We start from the raw sequence: 25,912 nt of genomic DNA on the forward strand, positions 1-25,912 counted from the left end.
CTGGCTGCTTCCTTTCTTCAGTGGTGACCTCTATCCTCCGGGACCCTCGTCCCTGATGCTCCTGGGTCAGCAGACACCCCTGGTCAGGAGCGCCCGGCCTCAGAGAGCCGCATGTCACGCCCGATGTCACGGAGGGCCCTGGTGTTACGCGGCACCGGGCTGATCCCAGCCTTGGGGACGCAGCTAGGGAGCAGGGTTGCAGGGCTGGGAACACGCCAGCTGCAGCGTCTGCCCGGGCGCACTTCTGCAGCCACGCAAGGCCGTGTGTTTCATGGTCCCGCCCAGGATCGGGGCTGCGGGGCAGAACCTTGCCAGAGGGTCCTGAAGACCCGGCGGCTTCCCTCACCCCCAGGTGACCACACGAATCAGCCCATCCCGCTCAGGAGGAGAGATGCTGGGTGGCCCGCGTGGGGGCCCAGGTAGGTGGAGCGTGTCCTGTGCAGCTGGGATTCATATTCTGGAAGCGGTCAGAGGATAGGGTTCTGCCTGTTCATTCTCAACACTCTCTGCACTGATGCTACGAGGTTTCTCAGGTGCTGAGAAACGAATTCTGGCCACGTCAATGCTGTCTGCTTCATGCAATCTTTTTTTTTTTTTAAATTTTTTACAAAGTTGACTGGTATGTTTCCCATTTTTAAGGGGCTTCCTTAAAGCCTTTCGAGGGACTTTAAAGGCCAATGGGAAAAGAGGAACCAGTTTTTCTCTCTACTATGCTATTTAGAGGTTTATTTCCTGGTTATCATCATAAATTCTTCAGGAAAAGGAGGGTATAAAATATTCTTCCTTTTTTTCTTCAGCTGTCTGCAACGTTACTAAGAGAGGTCCCATTTGGCCTCTGCCTTGGTTGTTGCTAAATAGAAATTCAGGCAAAACCATCGAGGCTTCCAGGAACCCACCCTGACGGCCGAGGCTGTCCGTGTTCCACCTGCTAGAACTTTCTGGAGGTGAGGGCCCCAGCCATGGCTCACAAGGCATGTGAACCTGTGGTGTCAGGAGCTCCAGACTCTTCCGAAACAATTTCTCAAGGTCATTTCAAATAAGCTTTAAGAGTCTTTTCCAAAAACTGACTGTGAGAAAAATTCTTGGTACCTGCCGACCATCTCCTGGCAACTGCTGTGTCTCCCCGGGGGCCGTATTTAACAGTGAGGCAGGAGGAGGGTGCCGTTCGCACTTAAAACCCTGCAAGGCTGAGAAACCAGGGCAAACCTAAAGCAGCATTTCACAGAAAAAGCAGCAGCTTCAAGTTCTTCCAAAGGAACACATTAAATGTCATGTCGATACTCTGGAATGAATCGTCTCAGGTACCGCCTTTTCCCGGGAACCTGGGACCAGCCTCCGCGCCTGCCTGCCCAGGGCAGGAGGGTCCCCCCGCTGGCTCTGAAGGACTGGTTTCTTCCTCTCTGCATCTCCTTCTCTTGTCCACCGGGCCTTCCAGTTCTGAGTCCCCATCTCAGCCAGCGTGGGAAACTTACAGGCTGACCAGCAGGACGCAGAGTGGGACAACTGACACACATCAGGCAAGTTTCCATTCGTTCCAGGCTCACAAAGCAGACGGCAAGGCCGGCTCAGGGAAATCTCAACAACTGACCCAAGCCACTGACTAAATGTCTTTTTTTTTTGATGAACCTTTGTGACATGTAGCTGTGGTTTGGAGCTAACTGATCTGCGCTTATTAATAAGTAGCCAATTTTGGTGATTCATGAGTGTCTGCTTTTCCCTAACAAGAGTTCAAGCTCCAGGAGGGAAGGGGAGAGACAGAGTGCAGGGTCTCCAGAGCCCTCTGTGCTCCCCTGAAACGCGCCGCAGAGTCCTGCTCAGGGGCGGCTGCGAGACGGTGACATTGTTTTCTAACCGATCAACTGGAACAGATGTTTGTCTCATCTCTTGCTTCCCTCTTCCGGAGCTGACACCAGGGAGAGTAAAGGAGTTTTAGAGGAAAAAGGGATGAATAAGCACGAGGCAAAATGTGGTGCGAAACAGGGTAGTCGAACATTCTCTTTAAAACCCTCAATATCACGTAGGAAAGCATCCTAACCAGGTTTCAGTTATTCCAGCTGTGGTACCCAGTATGTGCAGTAACCAGGCTGCTGGCTGCCCTGTCTGCTCCACACCCGGAGAGCCCCTGCTGCCCTTCACTGGTCCACTTTCACTAGGAGACCAGGAGGGTCGGGGGGCGGAGAATGACAGCCGATTCCAGGTGTTTGGTCTGGCTCCTGCATCAGGCCTCACACACATCTGTGGTCTAGAGACACCTGGACCCCTTAAAGCAACAGCCAGACTCCTCCCTGCCTGCATTTCTACTGCAATCCTGTTGCATATGACGTAAGAAAGAAACTTACGCATCATTCTTTAAAGCGATTACAGCCCATTATAGATAGAGGAAACACACACAAGACAAAGCCTGCCTTCCATGTGCTGAGAAAAATCAAGAAGTGAGCTAAGTTAAAGGGAGCTGGACCGAGGATGGAAGTATCACAGAATTGCCTGCGTGCGGGACGGTGGTTCTCAGCACTGCTTAGTTTTTAAAAGCAAGTCCCCACCCATGCCCAGACCCAAAACTCCAAATCTCTGGTGGAGGGACCATCTGCATGGTATGGCTTCAAGGGTGACCCCGTGCACAGCTGAGCCAGCACCACCGGGTTCGGGTATGGGATTATGGGTTAAAAAAATTCCCATGGATGCTTTACCATCTGTCCAAGAAGATGCATTTTAAGTTTCTAAAGAAGCGTCCTATGCACAGGGGTCAGGCTGAGCCGACTGGTGACGTGGGAGGGAGGGAGCGGCTGGGTCTCACAGCCCCTGCGGGGTGGTCGGTGGTTCTCAGGCCAGGTGGCAACGCGGCTCAGATACAGCCCAGCGCGCTGCGGGCAGAGCAGGTGGCCCCGAGCTCTTGAACGGACAGCAACATCAGAGAACTTGTATTTGGGGGACACTTGTGGCTGGCCTGAGTATAGTTCTGGGCTGTCCTGCTCTGTAGCCGTGGGTCTGACGTCTGGGACGGTCCCCACAGGCGGGATGTTTGGCCAGCATCTCATGGGTAGTGGCCCCATTTGCACGCCCCCCCCCCCCATCAAGAGACGGGCCAACGCAGGCGGAGGGGACTCCAGGACAAGAGGAGGAACCAGGAGGCACAAGTTCCATGTGGAAACAGGAGGGAAGAGGGTGGCACAGGACGGAGTGAGGAAAAACCCAGACTGGCGGGGTGGTGAGGGGACCGCCCAGGGGACGTCTGTGGAGGGCTCCTACGTGCCGGGCACTATCCTCAGCCCCTTACACATACTAACTTGCTGAGCCTTACGAATGCCCTTCAGTTCGTATCATTGGGTACTATGTAGAAGGTACTGCTGTTAGACCCATTTTACAGAATTGGACTATGGGCTGCAGAGCAACGTGAACTTGACCGAGGCCACAGGCTGGACAAAGGGGACATCAGAGCCTGGCCTCTGATAGGACACATCCCCCTTGCAGCTGGGGAGGCTGGCTCCAGGCTGGAACTGGAAGGTTCTGGCCAGTGTTGAGCGTGGGGTCGGGGGACAGGAAGACAGTGGGATCTGAGGATGGAGCAAGGGCAGGCCAGCCCGCACTGTATCCAGCACCAAGGGAGGAAAATACAAACCCCGGGACACGAAGGGTGGCCCGAGGCTGGCTGACGGCTCCACATTCTCCCTCCACTCCAGTACTCGGGGCCCGGATCCTGCTGCGTTCCTAGCACCCCCAGAACGTTGAAGCCCCTCGCGGCCTTGGGACGGCCCCCTGGAGCCCTAGAGCTTGACCTACCCGGGCACCTGGGAGCATCTGATGTGCGTCTGTTGACTGTATGAAGTCGGGGCATACTCTGGGCTTCAGTTCCCTGATCTGTTCGATGTGGTCGGTTAGAAGGATTCTGTAGCTACAGCTGCTAGGTGACCCCACAGACCTTCATGGTCCCACGGGCGTACTGTCCGACAAACGCAGAAACTGCCACCGTGACAGGAAGGAACAGAACCCACAGCATCACAGGGCATGCGCTGGGAGCCCCAGTTCCTGCGGTCCTGTCAGCGTCTTTCCCAAACCCCACTCTCATCTCATGAAGGCTTCCTGAAGGACCACAAAGAAGGAGAAATAGCTTTCCCCAGCAGGCTCGGTTCCAAAAGACACACTGAGACAGTGTTCGCTTCTCTCCTCCCAGAGAGGCTGCACGGGTTGTTTAAACTGAAAAACTCCCTTCTCACTGGCTGGTCAGGAGCTCTGTGACCAAGGTCACCAACAACTAGTGTTAGGTGACAAACCACCCAAGGCAGCGGGGGCCGAGGGAAGCGGTCACCCTCTGAGCCTGGGATGCTGTCCTGACACGCGTGCTGACCTCACAGAGAGGAGGAGAGAGTGGAGGGGCCGACGCTGGTGCTCCGGGTCGTTCCTCACTGCTGGTGCAGCTTATCAGAATGTGAGGGGCTGGACGTGGGGTCTCCTGAAGACCCTTCTAGCTTCACGGTCTACAATGCTCTTGGCTGGTTTCAGCAAATTTATGAGGAAGGCGAACACATAAGAAGTGCTATCCAGCAAAACCCTATTCAGACCACTTTTACAGGGAGGGTGGGAGGGAAAGAGGGAGACATATCGAATGAATCTGTGAAGTGACCACCCTCACCGAACAGGTAAATCCTTTCCTCTTTGGGGGGTTAGAGTTAGTTCCACCTTGTGCTGTTTCTGCTGACTGACTTGATGGCTTACCGCCCAGCAAATGGCCGTGATGGGGTCACTGCAGAAGGGCTAGGACACCTGCCATTGGGGTTCTTAGCAAGTGAGAGCTGGGTACAGCTTCCTGCTCGAGGCAAAGCCTGGTGGGCTATCCGGCTGTGTAGCATCCACACGCCAGGTTCACTTTGGGGCCAATGTGTAACACATCTGCAGTCTCACGGGGACACTTACTGGCCACCAGAATGACCCAGCGGTCCCAGACAGGGTCCTCTGATAGCTTCTGCAAACTTAAAACAGTGATTTTGTTGTAGAAAAGAATGACAAGTCTTTTTCGTCAGGTAGGTGAGCACAGTAAGCCTTACCAGGAGTGCACCCTCCTGGGCGTGCAGATGCAAGTCTGCCGTTCTTGCACAGTAGCTGCAGCGGTGGCAGCAGCCTGACACCGACTCAGGCTAATCTGGTTTAAGCTCCAAGTATGACCTACATGAAAAGTGGCAGAGTCTGATGGGGCCTGGTGAGGAATTTCCTTCCACTTGCTCTAAATCCTGGAGCCTTTACAATCCAGCCTTTTGTGAAGGAGGAATTGCTTCCGACCAGATCTGGAGAAATCAGATGTGTTTATGCAGGGCTAACAAATAAACAAAGATCTGTGCTCCCTCTGCTGGCTCTCGACAGCACCATTAAAGCAGAAAGCCATCTTCAGCAAACGCAGTCAATTCACGTTTCCGGAGAAGGACCCCTCATTTAACCTGGTGTTAGGCATTCTTTGAGAAAAACCCATCTTTGTCAACTTCTGAGCAAGGTACTTGAAAATGCTTACAATCAGACGTCAAAGTACACATGCCAATAGTCCTGCACTCCCAAATTGCTAGCTGTGACTGTAATAGTGATTTGGGGATTCATTTATCAACAGACATAAGTGGATTCCTCCAAGACTTTACGGTCCAGACACGATCTTTAAAGCAGCTCTGGAAAAAAAAATCTCAAGGCCACGCTAAAGTCCCTCTTTTTTTTTTTTCTCCTTTAGTTTATAAGAGCAGCTTCCAAAAAGTAAAGATTTGTACTATTTATAGCCTTTCCGATAATGTCAAGCATTAGACTTGATTTTCCAAATCATTAGCATGCAGAAGAATGACCTCATGGTGAACAGATGCACTTGGCTATGAGCTGCAGTGATTACATCAGTCCCTCCCCTTCCAGTTAACTCTTTAAAGGCCTCTCTGCCACCCCCTTGCCTGGAAACATGCTTGAAAACACAAACTTAGTCTCTCACCCCCGTGTATGTGTGTGTGTGAAATGCACATATAAATACACGCATAGGGCTTCCCTGGTGGCACAGTGGTTAGGAGTCCGCCTGCCGATGCAGGGGACACGGGTTCGTGCCCCGGTCCGGGAAGATCCCACATGCCGCGGAGCGGCTGGGCCCGTGAGCCATGGCCGCTGAGCCTGCGCGTCCGCAGCCTGTGCTCCGCAACGGGAGAGGCCACAGCAGTGAGAGGCCCGCGTAACCCAAAAAAAAAAAAAAAAAAAAAAAAAAAAAAAATACACGCATAAAACACAGATATGTACTTATATGTGTATGTGTGTGTGTGTGTGTGTGTGTGTGTGTGTGTGTGTGTGTGTGTGTGTGTTCACTGCAGCCCGTATTTTATCACTGGTCACCTTTTAGAAATTGCTGGTCAATAAGGAAGGAGTCAAAAGAGATGCAAACTACAGAGCTGGGTGGAAAGTCAGCTCAAATGCCTTTTATGCTCTGGGCGTTATCAACATGAGTAACGGGCAGAAGAGATACAGGGCAGGAGGTGTTTAAAATAACATTTTTCTGACTGGGAAAATAGTTGTTTTGAACCTCTTTTAATAAGCTGAGCACCCACCTGTTAGCCTAACAATAGAAGGTCCTACGTCTTGGTGTCGACAGTGAGTCCAGATGCCCCTCTGGGCTGCCCTGGGTGACAGGTGGCAGTGCTGAGGTAGGGGAGCCTGGGGAGCAGGGGAGGCATTTCCCAGGGTACAGTGTGGGCCGAACACAGTGTTCAGGCCACTGTCCCTGTGCTTGACCACAGGGCCCTGCTGCAAGGACACAAAGAAGATCTGAGCCCTGAGTTCCTCAAACTGTGCCTGTGAGCAGGGGCCTGAGGCCCTGCTCTGAAGACACCGCTGCTGAGATGGTGTGATCGGATCCTAAGAACGCTGTGGGAGCTTAAGCCGCTCAGGGTCAATTTTTCCAGCTGGCTTGTCGCTTGGAAGAGCAGGCCTCACCTCAATTTCTTAGTTTAAGCTGCCTGGCTCATCTGGGTTTGACTGTACTTGTCCCAGGAAAAAAACACAGTGAAAAATGTTTTCATCTGTCAGAGTGGTAACCGGCAGGGAATAGGGATTCCTCAAAAGCAAAACTGGTCTGAAAATGAGGATGTGGTTCTGAAAGTGGGCCTGTAAATGGGACAGAAATGTACCCCTCAGATTCCTGGGCAAACCAAGTTCATTTCTAGCTCTTTCCTGATGGGTGTCGTGGGCAGATACGCAAAACGTTGAAAGAGAACATTAAGCCCAGACTTATAATCGCGCTCGTGGGCTGGTGCTGTATGCGTAGAAAATGTTATCACTCCACACAAAATACCCCGAACCCTGCGTGTTATGACATGTGACACTGCTGTCAGTAATATGAGAAGAGGAAGGACTGGCATTTGTCTTGATATCTCATCTTTGGTCTCATGTTCCTTTCATATAGGTTCCCATGCCCACTCTTAACGAGCTGTCTGAACCTTTATCTGTTCAGTGACATTCTTATAGCAGCCTGTCTCCAAACGGCAAGTCTTAAAAACCCCAAATCACTCCTAGAGGCTCACTTAAGATGTTGCCTACACATGGACTCATTTGAACTGCTTCAAATAATTATGAACTTCTGGGAAAGAGCAAATTAATTTATATAGAGACTAAAATATACATAGAAAATAAAGTTCCTCAATATTGGTTTCAATAACATCTTAATCAAGAGCCTTAAGAACATAACAGTTAAGAAGTGGAAACATCTAGTTATGACTTAATTTCTTTTAATTTTAAAAACCAAAAGGCTTCTCGAGATTAAAAAAAAAATAACTACGCTGCACTGAAAACTTCAGTCCCAGTACTTCATGAGGATGGGAAAAAGCTGAATGAGATCTTTAAAAAACTAGCTTTGCTGTAGATCCTTCATGTTTTCTCACCTATAAATTGAAGCGATTTTAAACCTCTAGCCAGACTGGGTATGAAATCTTCATTTCCCTTGAAACCGATTTTTGTTTTTTTTGGTTTTAGATAGAATGTTGGCAGAGTGTATAAAAGAATTCAATTCACAGCTGTTCTACTTTTTTAATGTAAGAAACATTAATCAAAGCTTTAAGTTATAAGCTTTTCTCATGTTGCTTAGTATTCCAGTTCAACAAAGATCAATAGAGGCCATCCCTGTGTTTCTGGACGCCTCGCCAGGGAAGCAGAGGCGTGATTATGTTAATCTCGCGGCTCCCGCACCTCCGTGGCCGCTTATCTCCCAGGCCTTCTGCCTGCTGCTCCTGGCTCCCCGTGCGGGGCCAGCCTCTCCCTCTTATCTCCCGACAAAGCTCGGGGAGGCCAGGACTGGAGCCAGCGATGCTCAACAATGATGCATGGCTGATTTTATTTGTAAGTGATTTATTTCACCGAATTTAATTTTTTTCACTTTGTGTGTAAGATATTTGTTAACAAGTCAGGATGGGAGAAGCCAGGCAGCGATCAGAGGCAACGGACACGGGGTAGAAATCTATTAGGCCCTCTAACAGTTGTGCCCGCCCTAGTGGAAGAGGAAGGAAGCCCCTCATCAAGGATTTCAACGTGCATTGACTCCATATCCTATTTGCTTTCTGAAAGGCAATTAATCTGTAATTACATACAGAAATTTACAAGTCATTCTACTCTTTGGGAAAAAAAAAACCCACAGTAATCATATCATCAGTTTAAGTGCCAGCACATATTTTTTTTTCTTTCCTAAATTGGAAATATAAAAAGAGTAAAACCTAGAAACAACATTTTTGAAAATTTCCACTGGCCTAATAAGTGAAAGTGATTGTGAGCCAGTGTCGGAGCAGGTCCACACCAGGTGCTGCTCTCGGCGGATGGTCCCGGGGACGCAGACGGCTCCAGAAAGCGAGCTCGTCGCGCTGCTGTCACCATGGCCAAGGGACACTGTCCTCTCATTGCTCCCGCGTTAATCCCTGACCCGAGCATCTCAGCAGCATAATCCCCATTAAGCATCAGTGGCAACGGCTTCAACGGCGAGGAACTCTTTTTTGACAAGTAAGCACTGATTCGGGCATCGCTCTCAAACAATCCACACCCCCAAGTGAACCGGAGCACATGACTGACAACAAGTGCATTAACCTTGCTGGATGCGGAGGTTAACAGAACGGCGGGAGAAAAGGACTGGCGAACAGCTTGGATACAAAACAAATCAGAATGAATGTCATCACTCCTTTTGATATTCATTAGTGGATTCAGGGGGAGAATGCGCTGCTTCGTAAATTTGAAAGCATTTATCTGTGAAAAACAGGTGTACATCTGCGGTTCGAGCGTTTGGAGGGCACGAGGGGAGAATAAAGCGGCCACTCACCAGTTCCGCTGACGGAGTAGCTGGAAGACGGGGAGAAGACCTGGGCTGTGAAATCCTCAAACGTCATGACTTCGCGATGGTTCTGGATTACTGCTTCGAGATACAGAGCTCTCTCCTCGTAGCTGCAGGAGTCGGTTAAGGAAACAAGTGCTCATGCAGAATGACACGCAGAACAGTGACAGCGTTCACTTTGTTTTAAATACAATCACGCATTTTTTACACTTGTGTGGGAAGAGGTACCTTGCAAGTGAACATCCTGTTGGAGAATTAAATATTAGTCATAATTCATGAGAACATTCCAATTTGGAGGCCTAAGTTTCCCTTAGATTTCAACTGCACCCAAACTAGTATCACTGAAAAAATATATAAACCAATAGTTCCAGAATCACAGCAAAAGGTCATCAACTGGATTGGAACAAACAAAAACAGAGACATTGGTAGCGGCCTCATCCCTTTCTATCCACAACCGTGGGACAGCGCTGGATCGCCCCTTCTTAGTTCTGTGGATGAAATGTTCTTCTCAGCCTACTGATAAAATGAATCGATACTCCAAGCAATAATTGGTGACACACACTTAAAAAATAAGACCACTGGGGAGAGGGAAGGCCAGGAAGGTATGCTCTGAAGGGCACCAGAGCCTCAAGCCGAGATAAGCCACGAGCATTAGAAAATAAGAATAAGTGGGGAGAATCTAGCAGGGAGTGCATAATGCAATATTAAAAAAGAAGACTATTGCCTTTTAATTAAAACTGCAGTCTGGAACACACACATTCAAATGTGTAATCAAAAACCAGTCACCAATAAAACTTAGAAGCGTAACACGCTGAAGCAACTTTCCAGCTGTCTTAATAGGACCCCTGCGTGTGGCAGCCTTTCACAGGGCAGAAAGCAAATCTTCCCCTTTTGTGTGTGGCTTCTGTTTCCTCGGAAGGTGAATCATGCCTCCCAATAACAGGATAACGTCAGGACAATCTGACAGCGGATGGCGGTGCCACACGTAGGGTTTTATGAATTAACACTCGGGGGAGTCGGCGTGATGTCTTACCCCGCCTTCCCGTGATCAACGCAAAAGTTAAGAGACACGCTTTAGTCTTTTGAAAATCGTGCTAATTCTCCAGGAACAGGGGGAATGCGGGTCACCACCAGTTTATTATTTGCAGCTCCAGAAGGGCAAAAATAATTCTAGCCTTTCTCACCATATTTTAAAGCGATCTTTTCAAAATGGCCTCTTTTAAAAATGTAAGTTGGGGAAAATTATGCCCTTCCAATAAGCTGTCGATAAGCACGTGCTTTAAAAGAGGAGAATATTTTTCTATTCTTTTGGCAGAGGATGCTCACAAGTTTCCTGGGATGGGCTCTTCCCCTCCTCCTTTAACTACATTCAGGGAAAGGTTTTCTCCCTGGGAGGAGACCAGAGACATTCTAGGGCTGGCTGTGCAAACGTGGTAGCCACGAGCCGTAGGTGCCTAGCTACACTGAAATTTAAATTAATAAATACGAAGAAATAGAAATTCGGTTCTTCTGTCCCACTCGTCGTATTTCAAGCATGCACAGCCACGTGTGGCCAGGGGCCACCGGCCTGGACTGTGCAGATACAGGACACACCCATCGCTGGGGAAAGCTTTCCTGGGCTGCGCTATTCCAGAATTTCTCTGCAGGTTGGCTCTATGCAACTTTTAAAGAGGAACATGAGTTTAAAGGTTCCAAAGTGGCCCCTCTGATGATATATGAAGGTTTACAGAGATGGTCACGGCATCCTGAGGCCTGGCTGCGTGAGCCTGCATGGCGGGCTGAACTCCGGGTGACTCGCCTTCCCGGACAGGCTGCCCAGGCCTGGAGGGACCCGCTAATGTCATTCACGTCTCATTATGAACACGCTTATTCTGCACAGCACTTGGCTGTCACTGGGTGCGGCCCTCCGAGCCGCTGGGCCGCGAACAGCAGGACGCTAGGCCTGGACGGCCGGCTGGAGGACAGGCACTGTGACACTGAACTGGCACGTGCGGGCCCAGCAGGGGCCAAGCCAGGCGTGACAAATTACTCAAAAAGCTGAGCTCAACTTACGGCTGAAGACCACCTGAGCCTGTGGCCCTGTCAGTGCCCTTTCCTGGCCCCCTCTCAGTGCAGCCTGCTTTCGGCCTCTGCAGGCCCGTCCTGCTGGGTCCCGAGGCCCCGCTGCGCCCAGACACCCACACACAGTGCTCAGACGTGAGGATGCGCTGGGCTGAAGACACGGCGGAGGCCACACATCTGGAGGGGCGGCCGCGACGCTGACCGAGCTCACCATCCACCACAACGGGACGCCGTGTACACCACCACCTACAGGACCCACAGGGTGGCCTGGCAGCCCCGTCCTGAGCGACACTCTCCTATTGTCCATAAATTTGTCCCTTGTCAAGGCTGAGAGATCTGGGCTCCTGAGGGCAAATCCAGCACTGGACTCTTGGGTTAATAATCCAGTTTTGAGATTCTCAGGTGCAGTAAATATTTATGGTCTGACTCCTCAATGGAGGTACCATGGGAGAGCACAGAAGGTGTGTCCAGAACAGGGTCCTCGAGGAAGGGTTGCTTCCTAGAAGCTTCCCTGGCTGTCATGTGGAGCAGACACTCCCCACCCCAGGCTGGGCTATGCCGTGCTGAACTGGGTGTCGTCTCTCAGACAAACATCTGTTAGGGAATGGGGTGAGACCCGGAGAGCATGACATGCGTTTGCACTCACAGCCCAAGCCAGGGCATGTAAACGCCATGACAAAGAGAAAACAAACATCACCCCAACTCTGGCACCATTTAGAAACAGCCAAGGAGCTCATGCCTGCCAAAATCTTTTTTTTTTTTAAGTAGCTTTAAGAAAATGTAGCTCTGGGATCTTAACGGAATTTGTTAGTAGCACTACTAGTAAGGGCAACTAACCAGGAGCAGTGTCTTCCATCATTTTCTTACCTAACATCCTTAGGGCTTCAATGCTGGTTGCTTTCTATTCAAAAAGGCATTTATAATTTAGACATCAAAGGCTTTATAACGTTTGTCTCTTCATGCGTAAGACATGTTAAGACGTGAACTGATGGGCTTCCCCGGTGGCGCAGTGGTTGAGAGTCCGCCTGCCGACGCAGGGGACACGGATTCGTGCCCCGGTCCGGGAAGATCCCACATGCCGTGGAGCGGCTGGGCCTGTGAGCCATGGCCACTGGGCCTGCGCGTCCGGAGCCTGTGCTCCGCAACGGGAGAGGCCACAACAGCGAGAGGCCCGCATACCGCAAAAACAAACAAACAAAAACAAAACAAGACATGAACTGAATGCTGAAGTAATGCCAGGCAGTGGATGATTAGTGACCTCTGACCAGAAGCAGGTGGCTACGGAGGCACCTGGTCACACATCCAATACCTGTTTCAATACCAGCCTTTGCCCTTCTGCTGTCAGCAAGTCCACTAACAAATGTGAAACTTATATTCTGTCCTGAATTATTACCTCATTAAATACCACACACAGTACTTTTTAAAGAGAAAATTTCCCCTTGATTCCTCAATTCAGAGAACATTCAAATTACTAACTAGAAATCCATCTCGGTTTCCGGATATTTTTGGGTTTTTTAATGACCTACTCTGTCTACTCAATATTCCTCCACTTGAATAAAGAGGCCATATGTCTTCACTGGTTACATTTTCCCCCAAACCTCCAAGAGAACTTTCCTAAACCCTCAAGATAAACTCTGCTGGGCTGCAAAAGCCTGAGAATCCAAAGCCAAGCCCCCAAATTTATTCTGATTATTTTTGTTTTAATTTTTAGCAATGACAGTAGCAGCACGACAGTGAGAAAGGAGCTTGCTCTTCGCAGGAGGATGGGCTGGAGCTTGAACCCCACCTGCCAACTCCTCCCCAGTCCCCAGCCTCGGCTGCCTTCTGTGTACGGTGGGGACGCTGACATCAGCTCTCGGGGCTGTGGGAGGATTAGATAGATTGGATAGAATCATCGGAGGAAGCATTGACCAAGTCCCAGCACACAAGAGAAGCACCATAAATGTGGATTGCCTGTTCCCCCTCATCCCCAATGTGGGTTTATGAGTTTGTCTTCCAGAAAGAACATGGTGGTTAAATGAGGGGGTCTTCTGCGTCAGGCTTTAGGAAACAGCCTCCTTTATGCTAGACCCACATGAGCTGGGGTGAGTCCTGTGGTCTCCATGTTACTGATCAAGAATGGATGCCCAAAGAGCTCAAGTGATTTCTCTAGAAATCACTAGATAGGAATAGTGATTCCTATCTAGTGGGGATAGCGGGGGGATAGGAAAGGTATGTTGGTTGTTAGGGATAATGATGGTAGAAAAGTCCGTTTGATTCAGACACGGGGAAAGCAGAAAACAGCCAGTGCCATTTTTAGTTTTTTTAATATTAGCTAAAAATATCAGCTATTTTTGTTGTTGTTGCTTTTTGGCTGCAGTGCGTGGCTTGAGGGATCTCAGTTCCCTGACCAGGGACTGAACCCGGGCCATGGCAGTGAAAGTCCAGAATCCTAACCATTAGGCCACCAGGGTCTAGCTATTTTTATTAGTTCCAGAAATAGGCCAAAATATTAGAGCTCAAAATTTCCAGAATGTCATGGAGAACTTTGACAGATGGGATTTAAAGAGCTTGCGTCAAACATGGATACACACACCATTCAGGGGGCTGGGGGTACGACTGCAAAAAAAATACATTTTCCTACAGAAATTCTTTGCTAGAATTGCTATGCACCAAGGATGACAGAATGGGCTGAACTAGAGAGTGGTCAAAATCTTACAGATATCCGTGGACCCATGCGTATGATTTCTACGTACTATCTCGCTCTGTTTCGAAAACCTGATCTCGAGTGACTTTGCCCTTTCCAAAAAGCAAGTCCACCTTCACACAAGTGTTCACCTATTCAAGAAATGAGTACTGAGCGCCCACGTGAGCCCGGTGATGGGCACGCAACTGGGAGAAGGTCAGAGATGCTGTCCCCGCCCTCGCCAAGCCTGCGTTCCAGCAGGGACAAGCCTGCAGGCTAAGGCCCACTGTCCTCACGTTAGTGCCAGGTAGGACATAGCGACAAGAGGGGCAGCCTCTCTGAGGAGGTGGCAGGGAAGGGGTTAACCACTGTGAGGGCCGGGAGCGGGGATGATAAGAGCATCTCTGGCACCAGGAATCAGGAGCTGGAAGCGGGGAGTTTCAGGGGAAGGAGGCGGGAGCCACAGGGCAGCAGGAAGGGCGGAAGGTGCAGCTGAAAGGCTTGGTTGGGTCACTGGAGGCCTGCATGGTCTGAGGCACGGGAGCAGTAGTGTCTTCCCAAGGTGTTTTGCTCACCCTTAGAAGATCTGCCAGCACTGAGGCAAGTCCAGAGCACCCTCAAGGTTTGTAGAGGCTGAGGCTGACTTGCATCTCTATGTTCAAGCAACGCGCTTCTACAAACGTCTCAATATTTTAGACTTATTCTTCGCCTAATTTCAGAAGTGAATGACATATATATGGTCAGGTTGGTGGATGTCCCTGACTTGGAAGGAAGAGAGTGTTAGGCAGAGGCAGGGGAGGAAGTAGCCTAACCAGGTGACCGCGGGAGGAAGAGGTACAGGTGAGAGAGTGGACACTCCTCACACGAGGACAGACCCCGGGCTCACAGAAACCCGGGGAGAGGGAGATTACTTAGGACAGCTGTGGGTGCAGGAAAGCGTCCCTGAATATATCCACAGATATACTTTAAACCTAGGACGATGATGAGCCCACAGTGGCAGGCTCTGAGCTCTGAGAAGGAACGGCTAAGGATAGTTTACAAAACTAGGAAATGAATGAGCTGATGTCTTCCGCTGGGCCCATGACCAGGAGCTTCTGGAATAGATGCAGAGGATGATAATAAACAATGTAATCTTGTTCGTATATTCATAAAAAAGGAATAAAATACTGAACATGCTACAACGTGAGTGAAACTTGAGAAGGGAACTATGCTACGCGAAAGAAGCCAGATACAAAAGGCCTCACACTGTGTGAACCCGTTCCTATAAATGTCCAGAATAAGAAAACCCACAGACAGAAAAGAAATTAGTGATTGCCAGGGACTGGGGGGAGAGGGGATGAGGTGACTCCTGATGGGGATGGGGGCACAAAAATGCTCTGGAATCGGGCAATCTGGTGAAGAGACTAAAAACCACTGAATTTTAGGGTATGTGAATTATACCTCAATGAAAAACTGTCCCCCCAAATGCCTCTGAGTACACGGTACATGCGATGCATTGTGGGGAAGGTCTTCTGATAAAAGGTCCTCACTGACCACAATGCAGAACAAGTGGAAAGGTGGCCTGGCCATGCTAAAAGGTGGCGTTTATTCACGGAAGATCCCTGAACCATGTGCCAGGGGTTCTTCTAGGAGTTGGAGAGACCAGGATCAAAAAGAGGCTGTGTTGTCCCTCACGGTACCCACAGCTTATCTGAAAAGACAGCCACAAACTCATCACTTGCCAGGCGGGCAGGACCTGCATAGGGCACAGGGACCCAGCGGGTGGAGGGGCTCCCTGAGGGCCTGTGGTGATGGGAGGAGCGCAGGGTTTCTAGCCCCTGGGAGAACCACTGCTGGAGGTTCTGCAACAGCAGCCAGGTCTACTCTGTACTTGAGAGGTCATGGGGTTGGGCGGGGCGGTGGGGATGGAACAAGGGGAGGGACGTGTGTGGAAGGGCCCAGAGGAAGGGCGACTAGTCAGAAAGAGGGAGGAGATGTGGGCCTCTGGAGAGCAGAGGTGGAGGGGAATGGAGGTGCTGTGGACCACAGGATGCTCTGGTGGGCGTGGGGACACTCGCTCTGGCCAGACCGCGGGGCCGTGGCTTATGTGCAGATGCTGATGCAGACGATGGAGAGGGGACGGGAGTGTGCAGGGCCTGAAGGTGTCGGGGGAGCAGTGCTGGGGAAGAGGCTCGGCCGAGGCCTGGGCTGCGGATGGACGGCCCCGAGTCACGGACTTGGAGCCGGTCCTGGAGGAGACCAGGGGAGGACGCACGCTGGGAACTCCCTCCTCCCCACTTTGGAGTGGGGGCAGAAGCCCGCGGAGGAGGGAACAAGACGACCGGAGAAGGAGGGCAGGAGCCCGGGGCCATGTGTTTCTGGAGGGAGGGGCCTCCGCTCACGTCTCCGGTCTGCTCCCTTAACCTCTTCCCTGGTACCTGCCACCCGGAGGGAGGGATGCTCCACAGGTGGGCTGGGCTGGCATTTGATAATCCGAAATAAATGGATGAAATTCCATAATAAATCAAGACAGGAGCAGGTGCCAGGTACAGCCTAAAGCCATACATCATTTTTACGAAGATTTTGTTTGTCTTTCAAATATAATGCAAATTGAAATTCTAGGACTCTTTAAGACCCCAAATAAATGAATCATTCAAAGTAAATGTCACAGCCTGGAAACGGATAAAGAGGACGACTTCACTGAACAATGTAGCTGAAGAGATAGATGTTTGGGAAAAGGAAATTAAACACATAAGATATTAGATTAGGTTTCAGACCCTAATGGTGCACTCCTGGAGAGGAAACAGTGCACCACTGCTAAGAAAGGAGAAAAGACACATTTAACCAAGTTTAAGAATAATTCTGAGGAAATGACCAGAGTAAATGGAAATGGGGAAAAATAGATTTTCTTCAGGCTATTAAATTACAGACTTTTGGAGAAGGTCTGCTCTCATAGGCGTAGGGGAAGGAAGGTCTTGCTCTTAGGATGGGAGGTGCTCCGAGGGTGCGAGGGACTGATGTACAGTTTGATTAGGAACGTTCACATCAACTCTTCGCAGGGTCCGATGTGGGAGGAGCACACCCTCAGTCACGCGCTTTCCATTTCCATCCTCCCCGGCGCCCCGTGTGTCTCACCTTCCGTAAATCACCAGGCAAGAAAGGGCCCTGTGACACCGTCCCTCCAAGCCTCACCTCAGTAAAAACGTAAGTGATGAGAAAAACAGGCGTTTGGCCTCTTTCCCATCTAGAGGCCGCACTGTCGAGTGAATGAGCAGAGACAGCAGAGACCCCGCTGGCTGCTTCGCTGATGAAACGACCCAAGAAGTGACTGATCAGTATGGACCACAGTCGGCCAGGCGGATGCCAATAACTTGGTTTCTGGGTGGAAGGGACTCGGTGTCACCTGAACTGTTTCTCTTTCACAGGTTCTCCCTCATCCCAGAGATACGGTGTGTTAGGAGCTAACAAATGTGCTCTCAACGTCAGTTACAGAAATGACCACTGCTGACAATTTGTTGGCGTTTAATATCCACGAAGTTACGACCAAATGGAAAACAATTAGAAATGCGGAACTGTCTCTTAGACTCTCTTTGCGGCAAGGAATAAAAAGGGTCGACAATTAAATAGCAGTACACGTGGATTTTAAACTCTATCATCGCTGACTGTAAGGGACAAGTTATTAAATAATATATGTGAGGGCTTCCCTGGTGGCGCAGTGGTTGGGAATCCACCTGCCGATGCAGGGGACACGGGTTCGTGCCCCAGTCCGGGCAGATCCCACATGCCGCGGAGCGGCTGGGCCCGTGAGCCATGGCCGCTGAGCCTGCGCGTCTGGAGCCTGTGCTCCGCAACGGGAGAGGCCACAACAGTGAGAGGCCCGAGTACCACAAAGAAAAAGAAATGTGACAGGTATTATTTAGTGCAACGTAATTTGAACTAAATCATCCAATATTTAGTCCTCAACCACTGTCACTATGGAGAAGAAAGCCAGCTCCATGTGACCTATGGCTTGGTTTCTATCCGGGTTGATTCTAAAAGTAAAATGGATTCATGATGATACACGATAGATAAGAGAACAAAGCCAAAAAGGACAAAAAAAGTCTTCTGTGGCAGATGTTCTGGTTATAATTTTCTTGAAATGTTTTCAACTGTAGTCCGTCACCAACCCACTGGGCCCAGATGAAGTTAGGGTGGGCTCAGGCAGAATTAAATTCTGCAGTCCCAAGTATTTGCACCAAGCTCTGTACAGATTTTCTTGAGTTTTCATTTCCAAAAACAATTTTGAGGAAATACTCCTTTTTATGATGTTTAAAAACTTCGAGCTGTATTTAAAAACGATAAATAAGACTGTATCTGAAAACAGAAAATAGTATTTCTATATTTCTGTGAAATAATTATAGCTTAATGGCATCTGAGTTTTCCAGGAAGATACTCATCTTAATACCAAATTATCAAATGACAAGAAGTAACTCCAAGAAAAGTTAGGGGTTTACCAAATGCAAGCGACCTGGAAACTGAGGACAGCAGCGCCTGTGAAGGGGGCACACTGGCCTCCCGGGGCCCATCCAGACTCAGTTCTAGTGGGTAAAACAGGGCGTCACTCACAGCAAACCTGAACCACAGCAGCTGACCTGTGTCTGAAACTCAATACACCCACAGACTTATCACTTAGAGCGAAAAAATACTGCCCAAGTGATCGAAACCTAACTGGAAATTTGGGGGAATTCTAATAATGCAAAGCTCCTCCATGGTTAGCAGTAGCAAAACTGTGTTTGCCACATAATATTAAAGCAACTAATTTCTGGCAATTAGAAACAGTGTGGGATGCCAGGGGCTCACGTAGGTTACGCTAAAGTGGACACAAGGGTTGAGCGGTCCTGCCGAGTGGCCCCGGAGGCAGCCCTCTGAAGGGCTGCCCATCTGTGGGCACGGCCGGGCCTGTCCATGGATCCGGGCCCCGAGCTGACCACAGGGGCCAGAGAAGCCCGGAGAACCCCAGCCTTGTTCGTTCTGTGACCGGGAAAGGGGTTTTGAGCAGCGGGAGGGCAAAAAGCATCTCTTTTGCTCTTTTTACACCTGTCTCAGCATTTGGATCAGTGTTAGGTTAAAACAAAGTGATGATCAGGAAGCATACAAAGTCACCTAAATAATGTAGTGGGAAATTGTTGTGCTCTGCCTTCAAGGTTGGCCAGACTTCCCAGGGGTTACTGGAATGACTCTGGTTTCACAGGGACTCGATGTGGCGTTCTGCGACCTCTGCTTATCTTAGTTCTAGGCTGTGCAGAGAGAAAAAAAATACATACACACGCTTCTGTCATAAACAGTTTGTCTAGAGGAGAGTCTAGGTGCTTGAGTGGTCCTTCCAGCACCTTCCAAAAAAAGGAGAGAAATGACACTTCCTCATGAGGCCCCAGTGAAGAGCGCTGGGTAAGGACCCGCCTGTGGCCGTGTGTTCCTGGCGGGGGAGGGACACGCCGTCTGATGAAGCCGAGGAGGCCTGGGGGACGCCCAGTGCCAGCACCCAGCACGGATGCTGCAGGTCCTCAGAGACAGGGGGCACCTCACAGAGTACAGGACGCGCTTTCACGAACTCAGACAGCCCTTCAGGGGAGGTGCCTGTGGGTGGCACAGAAATCCAAAGGTGCCCCGAGTGTGAGCTCCCCCGTCACAGGCTCTGTTTAGACGGTGAGACTGATGGAAACGGTCAAGTGCTTTGCAGGGTCCAGCACTGTGTGAGGCCTTTTGGAGGCCGTATCTGCCTCACTTATCCTCACGACCCCGTGTATGGTCTGTACTGTTACTGTCTTTTCCCAGAGGAGCAGGTTGGAGAGCAGGAAGCAGAGTGTTTGGCTCCAGGCCTCGAGATGGTAAATGCCAATGCCTGGACCCCAACCCAGCGCCTGACTCAGGGCCCCAGCTCCCAGACGCGGCCCTGCCTCTTGACCTCAGAATCCTCCCCTGAAGAGAAGAGACTGGTGTAGCCACAGCCAACAGAAGGCCCAGTTCCATCCATGAAGGACAACAGATTCAACATCTACACTACATCTTAAAAGGTACCTTTGAGTATATAGAAATTTCTTTTTTTTTTGCAGTTCGTGGGCCTCTCACTTTTGTGGCCTCTCCCGTCGCGGAGCACAGGCTCCGGACGCGCAGGCTCAGCGGCCATGGCTCATGGGCCCAGCCGCTCCGCGGCATGTGGGATCTTCCCGGACCAGGGCACAAACCCGCGTCCCCTGCATCGGCAGGCGGACTCTCAACCACTGCACCACCAGGGAAGCCCAAAATTTCCCATTTTTAAGAGTAATGCAGAAGGAAATAAAGAAACAAGGCTGTCCCAGTGGGAACAAAGATCAGAATTAGAAAAATCCCTCACAATAACATACACTTTAAAAAGAAGATATACAGATGAAAAAGGATGGGTGTTTACATCTTGATTTTATATGGTTTTATATGTTGGGATAATTCTACTTTATACTTTAAATGAAAACTGCCTGTTTTTATATTTTATATTCAAAATTCCCTGTCAGAGAGCCCGTTCATTCTGACTAAAATATATTCGTCACATTACACACAGAAACAACCCAGAATGCCATTAAAGATAAAATTCCCAACTCACACAACTCTCTGGGACTTTCCACATTTGAGTCTCATAGAGTCACTCGATATCATCTTCGTGACTAAAAATATAACTGCAGTATTACTTAAAATTATAATCTAATCATTCTCTTGCAAATTAAGACACTTACTCTTGGAAAAATAGCAAAATTGAATTAGGTGTGTCTTTTCTTGACAGATCAAAAGCAACTCCATTAAGCCATCAGTTTTATATTAATGGCACGAGACATGGCCCAGATGAGGAAAATGTCCTTTGGAGCCATTTTGTACTTTATTTAAAGAGAGATGGAGATGTTCCTCACAAGTCAAACGTGAAGCAGAACTGTATCACAGGTCCCCAGACCAAGAGGCCAGTATGATCCCCATGAGGTAGCCATGCACAGCAGAGAGCCCAGGTCTATCTTCCCTCAATTTCTTATTTCTTCCAATTATTGCGTCTGCCACCCACCCATCCATTCATCCATCCATCCACCCATCCACGCATCCGTCCATCCATCCATCCATACGATATTTACTAAGGGCCTCCTATGTATCCATTATTCTTCCTTCAGCTGTAAGAAAACTACTTCCTTGCTGCTCAGCTCTCTTCTAAGTCTTGGCTTCTACAATACCTGACCATCACACTGAGTGTTACAGTATTATTCTGGGGGGATTCTAAAACACATCGTGGTGAGGTTACATTACCATTAGCCTGAGTTCTGCTGGGATGATAGCTCTCTTAGAATAAAAGATACACTCTTTATGTAATAAGTAAGAACAACCTACCCAGTGTTGGTATAAGGCTCTGCCCTTTTGTAGCCATGAGCCACTGGATCCTCCTGGAAATCTCCATTCACAAATGATAAGGTGGAGATGGAACAGAAATGATTCTTCCGAGACCATCCAGCTAGCAGTGAGTGCGGCTCAAACTCAAGCCCAGGCCAGTCTGTTCCCAGCGCTGGTCTCTGCCTCTCTCTTACACTGTCTCAGTTTAGTATGAATATTAGTTAAGAGTTTGCAATGTTCATGCTAAGTTAATTCACAAATACTGTTGTTTGCTGCTGACATGAAGGTAAGAACAGACAAATTAGATCCTTCTCTCTCCCTCCAGAGCCAAGAGTGGCACAAAAGAAACTGGCAAGTTTTATAGCTAATCTGGCATAAATGGTGACTTCCTAGCCGAATTATTATCTGTAGGACTGACTTAGGAAGCCAGGATACAGAGTGATAAACTATATTAATTCAACCCTTTCCTTTATGCGTCAGAGTTTGTTTAAGCCAAATTGATCTTACTGTGCTTATTTCTGGTCACATTTTGAAGATAACCAGTGCGGAATTCTAAAGTTTTATTAATTAGCTATTTCGAGTGGACATTTTCGAGGAGAGGATGGCTGAGCACTGTTGGGCAGGGGTGACAGGTCAGGACACTGGACACGGCAGCTCTGTCCGCTGGGAGGTCCGTTTGGCTTCTGCTTCACAATTAAAACACTGAGCCGCAATGAGAATGGATTGTTCTTCCTCAACTGCTATCTTCCAAGGGTCATAAAGCTTCTTGGCAAATCCTTATTTTTAATTATGTGCCATTTGGTGTCATTCGAAAACACTGGAGAGGTTTAAAGCATCTGTGCAATGACTCGGACTAGAAACACAGGCCCTGCATCCCGTGCGGTGCTAGGCAGCATGGTCAAGGTCAGCCCCCCCTGGGATGTCGCCCCAGGCAAGCATCCTGCCTCCTGGGATCTCGGTCCTTCCTCCGGAAAAGGGGGTCCCGGGGTGACCTGCGGGAACAGAGGCCGTGTGTGCTGAGTCTGGGCGGGCAGAGTACCTGCCCGTGAGAGCGCACGGCCCCTGCAGCGCCCACAGGTGGAACCCACCGGCACAGCTGGCAAAGCAGCACCGGGGTGTGTGGAACCCGGCGTCTCGGAGCGGAGGGTGGAAGGCAGGATGGGCTTGGAGCTGCAGGCTGATCCGTCGCCTACTGGCCGCTGGTGCTCAGGCGACTGGCCCAGAGTCGTAGCCCTGCCGAGGGCTGAGGCAGCAGGTCCCCCGTGTGTGGGAAAGCTCCTCCGTCCTCAGCCTGAAATTGCTTCCTCCAACAGGCAAAAGGAAACACTTCAGGGGAGATGTTTTTCTCCATTAAAAATGGAAACAGGAGGACCAGGGACTAGGGGAGCAGTCACTTTAAATGATGGAAACTTGGTTCCCCCCTACAGCGGATCCTGAACCGCATCAAGCGTGCTGGGGATTTACTTTGTAAACTGAGGTTTCTGACAGTTTTCACTACAGAAGGAAATGCCTGGGTCATTTTCTACAGAGGTGGTCCGAGGATGTGACTGTCCTCTTGAACCTGGTAACGAGTGACTGCCAGGGCTTTCCTTTGGTGATAGACTTAGCTGCCTGGTGTCACAAGCCAGGTGATCGTGTGAGACAAAAACTGGGGGAAGGGTCAGAAGTTACCCCGCGGTGGTCCCCCGAGCTTTGTGACAACGCTAATCTTATTAGAGTTGAGCGATGTCACCTAATGAGCTTTATTTTTGGACTTTTTGGAGGACAAATTAGAGGCACCTACCTGGACTTTTTAATCACTTAGTAATGCCAAACAATTCCCTTGATTGGAGAGAATCAAAAATTAAGGCCACAGTAAATCCTTGTTGTTTCCCTATTTTTTTTTTTTTTTTTTTTTTTTTGTGGTACGCGGGCCTCTCACTGTTGTGGCCTCTCCCGTTGCGGAGCACAGGCTCCGGACGCGCGGGCTCAGCAGCCATGGCTCACGGGCCCAGCCGCTCCGCGGTATGTGGGATCCTCCCGGACCGGGCCACGAACCCGTGTCCCCTGCATCGGCAGGCGGACTCTCAACCACTGCGCCACCAGGGAAGCCCCCTATTTTATATATAGTGGTGTGCATCTGTTAATCCCATACTCCTAATTCCACCACCCCTTCCCCTTTGGTACCCAAAAGTTTGTTTTCTATGTCTGTGAGTCTGTTTCTGTCTTATAAGTAAGTTCCTTTGTACTATTTTTTAGATTCCACATATAAGTGATATCATGTAATATTTGTCTTTTTCTGTCTGACTTACTTCACTTAGTATGATTATCTCTAGGTCCATCCATGTTGCTGCAAATGGCATTTTTCATTCTTTTTTATGGTTGAGTAATATTCCACTGTGTATATGGGGTGTGTGTGTGTGTGTGTGTGTGTGTACACACACACACACACACACACCACATCTTTTACTGTATAGCACAGGGAACTATATTAAATACCTTGTAACAGACTATAATGGAAAAGAAAAGAAAAAAGAATATAGATATATAGATATATATGTATAACCGAATCACTTTGCTATACACCTGAAACTAACACAATATTGTAAATCAATTATACGTCAGTAAAAAAAAATAAATAAATAAAATTTAAAAATAAGAGAAAAAAGTAAAGGCCATGGCATACCTTTTGAAAACAGTTATGTAAAGTTAATTATTTAAGGGAGACCAGCGGACTAATTCAATGTTGGGAAAACAGATTCTGCCATGTTGTATGCACATGAGAAGGCAAATAATTATTTTTTACTTCAAATTATTTATTTTGAAAGAAAAAATTCTGATCTCCCTCCAAATAGCTTTGTCTCTGGCTTTTGTTGTTGTTGTTGTTTTAAAACTAGCTGGCCTCCTCTTTTTGCCAGGGAGATTCTCTATCATTGTTAAATACACGAAGTCCTGAAATTGCCCATCTTGGAGTTGCCCATATGAGAAGCAGCTGCTCTCTGCCGGCATCTCCATCAGGGCAGAATCTCCACTCCAGCTCCCTGGATGCCCACATCTCCTAGTTGTATCCTGCCCGTGCTAATTTAAGAAAGACCATTCAAATTTATTGACAATCCGTTAGCCATTGTCACTTCATGCCACAAACACAAACATTTTTATCCATCCATCCTTCCGTCCATCTGTCCATCCATCTGTCCATCTACAAACATTATTAATCCTATTATGTGCCAACCATGAGCCAGGATTATTAGAATAATTCTTGGAAAATTCTATGAAGAGAAAGTATTGCAATTTTCACTTTACAGCTGGAGAAACTGAGTCTCTAATAAGTTAAATATTAGCTGAATGTTGGTATTTTCATGGTTCAACGTAATAATTTGCCCAGAGCCGGGGTGGGTGGGAGGTTGGGGGGTACTGCATTCCTCCCACAAAATATTTGGAAAGAGGTGGAAGAAACTAGGAAAGGGACCTAAACCCAGCTTGGGGTGGAGTGTTTGCAGAGGCTGGGCCATGCACCTCTGGAGGCTGCCCATCTACGACAAATCAGGAATAAGCCCTCTGACGGAAGTAATAAACACAAATTCAATTTAAAAACGTAGTACGTTTCTGAAAAACTGTATCACCAACAGTTTGACTTATATCACAAGATTGAAATATTTCTCTGATGAGGTCTAACAACTGTAAATATTCATGCACAGACACACTCAGCTCACTTAAAGCAAGCTCTTAAATTAACGTGTTCTCCCTTTCGTCAGCATCGTGCACCCAAACGACTACAGAGACAAGCTTGCCTGACAAATTACACAGTCGGGATATTTTCTTGAGAATGAAGACAACATTCACACAGAACTAGGCCGGGAACCTCGGCTTCAAAGCGCAACAGATTAAGGGCTAAGATGGTTTAGAAATGCAGTCCACAGTGATGGAATTCTGACACTTTCCAGAACAGAACGTAGATCAAATAAGAAATACAATATTCCGTAACGTGTATTGCATATAGTGAAGAGAAGTGCACTTAACAGAAATGTAGATAAAGATTTTGATTACATTTTTGTACCATCATAAGCCCTCGGTTTCAACCATAGCATCTGAGACACGGCACATAGCCGCAGAGCATCTGCAGTGGAAGGAAGAGAGAACAAAGGGGAGTGGGAATGCATGGGGTGACTGTGACTTGGTATCTGAGAAAAACCCTGGAGAACGGAACCTCAGTCATTTAGCAGGCCAGGCAGTGAGGAATGAGGTATATATAAGCACAAGGAAAGCAAAAAGTAAAGCAAATTTTAATCACACGGTTAGCTGTGGAACGTATCCACAGCTGTCCTGGAACATATCCAATAGCAAAGTTTATATTAACTGACTATTAGGTATTTATACCATTATTTTTTCATACTTCAGTTAGTTTTGGAATCTGCCTTGTACCTAATATTTAATTAACTTATTTATTCACACTCATAAGCATCAAATATTTAGTACTCTCAGTGATAAATTTTAGCTGTGTCTTGGGCTTAAATTCAATGGAGTCTAATATTTCCTTT

The 25,912-nt window shown here is 48.6% G+C and overlaps 1 protein-coding gene across 6 annotated transcripts in view; it reads right to left on the reverse strand.

Moving 5' to 3' along the window:
• Positions 1-25,912, reverse strand: part of RALGAPA2 (Ral GTPase activating protein catalytic subunit alpha 2) — a 281,557-nt gene that overhangs the window by 12,453 nt on the left and 243,192 nt on the right. For 5 of the 6 annotated variants that reach the window (XR_002174846.3, XR_012326195.1, XM_019927549.3 and 2 more), the window contains one exon: positions 9,299-9,420. The exons of the other annotated variant lie outside the window; for it this stretch is intronic. Coding sequence is in view for 3 of the 5 variants with exons in the window: in XM_019927549.3 (XP_019783108.1) it covers positions 9,299-9,420 (122 nt within the window). In the remaining 2 variants the exon portion in view is untranslated. The remainder of the gene's footprint in view (positions 1-9,298; positions 9,421-25,912) is intronic. 6 annotated transcript variants of the gene reach the window in all.

Source organism: Tursiops truncatus, chromosome 15 (genome assembly GCF_011762595.2).
Source record: "Tursiops truncatus isolate mTurTru1 chromosome 15, mTurTru1.mat.Y, whole genome shotgun sequence".
NCBI classification, from domain to species: domain Eukaryota; kingdom Metazoa; phylum Chordata; class Mammalia; order Artiodactyla; family Delphinidae; genus Tursiops; species Tursiops truncatus.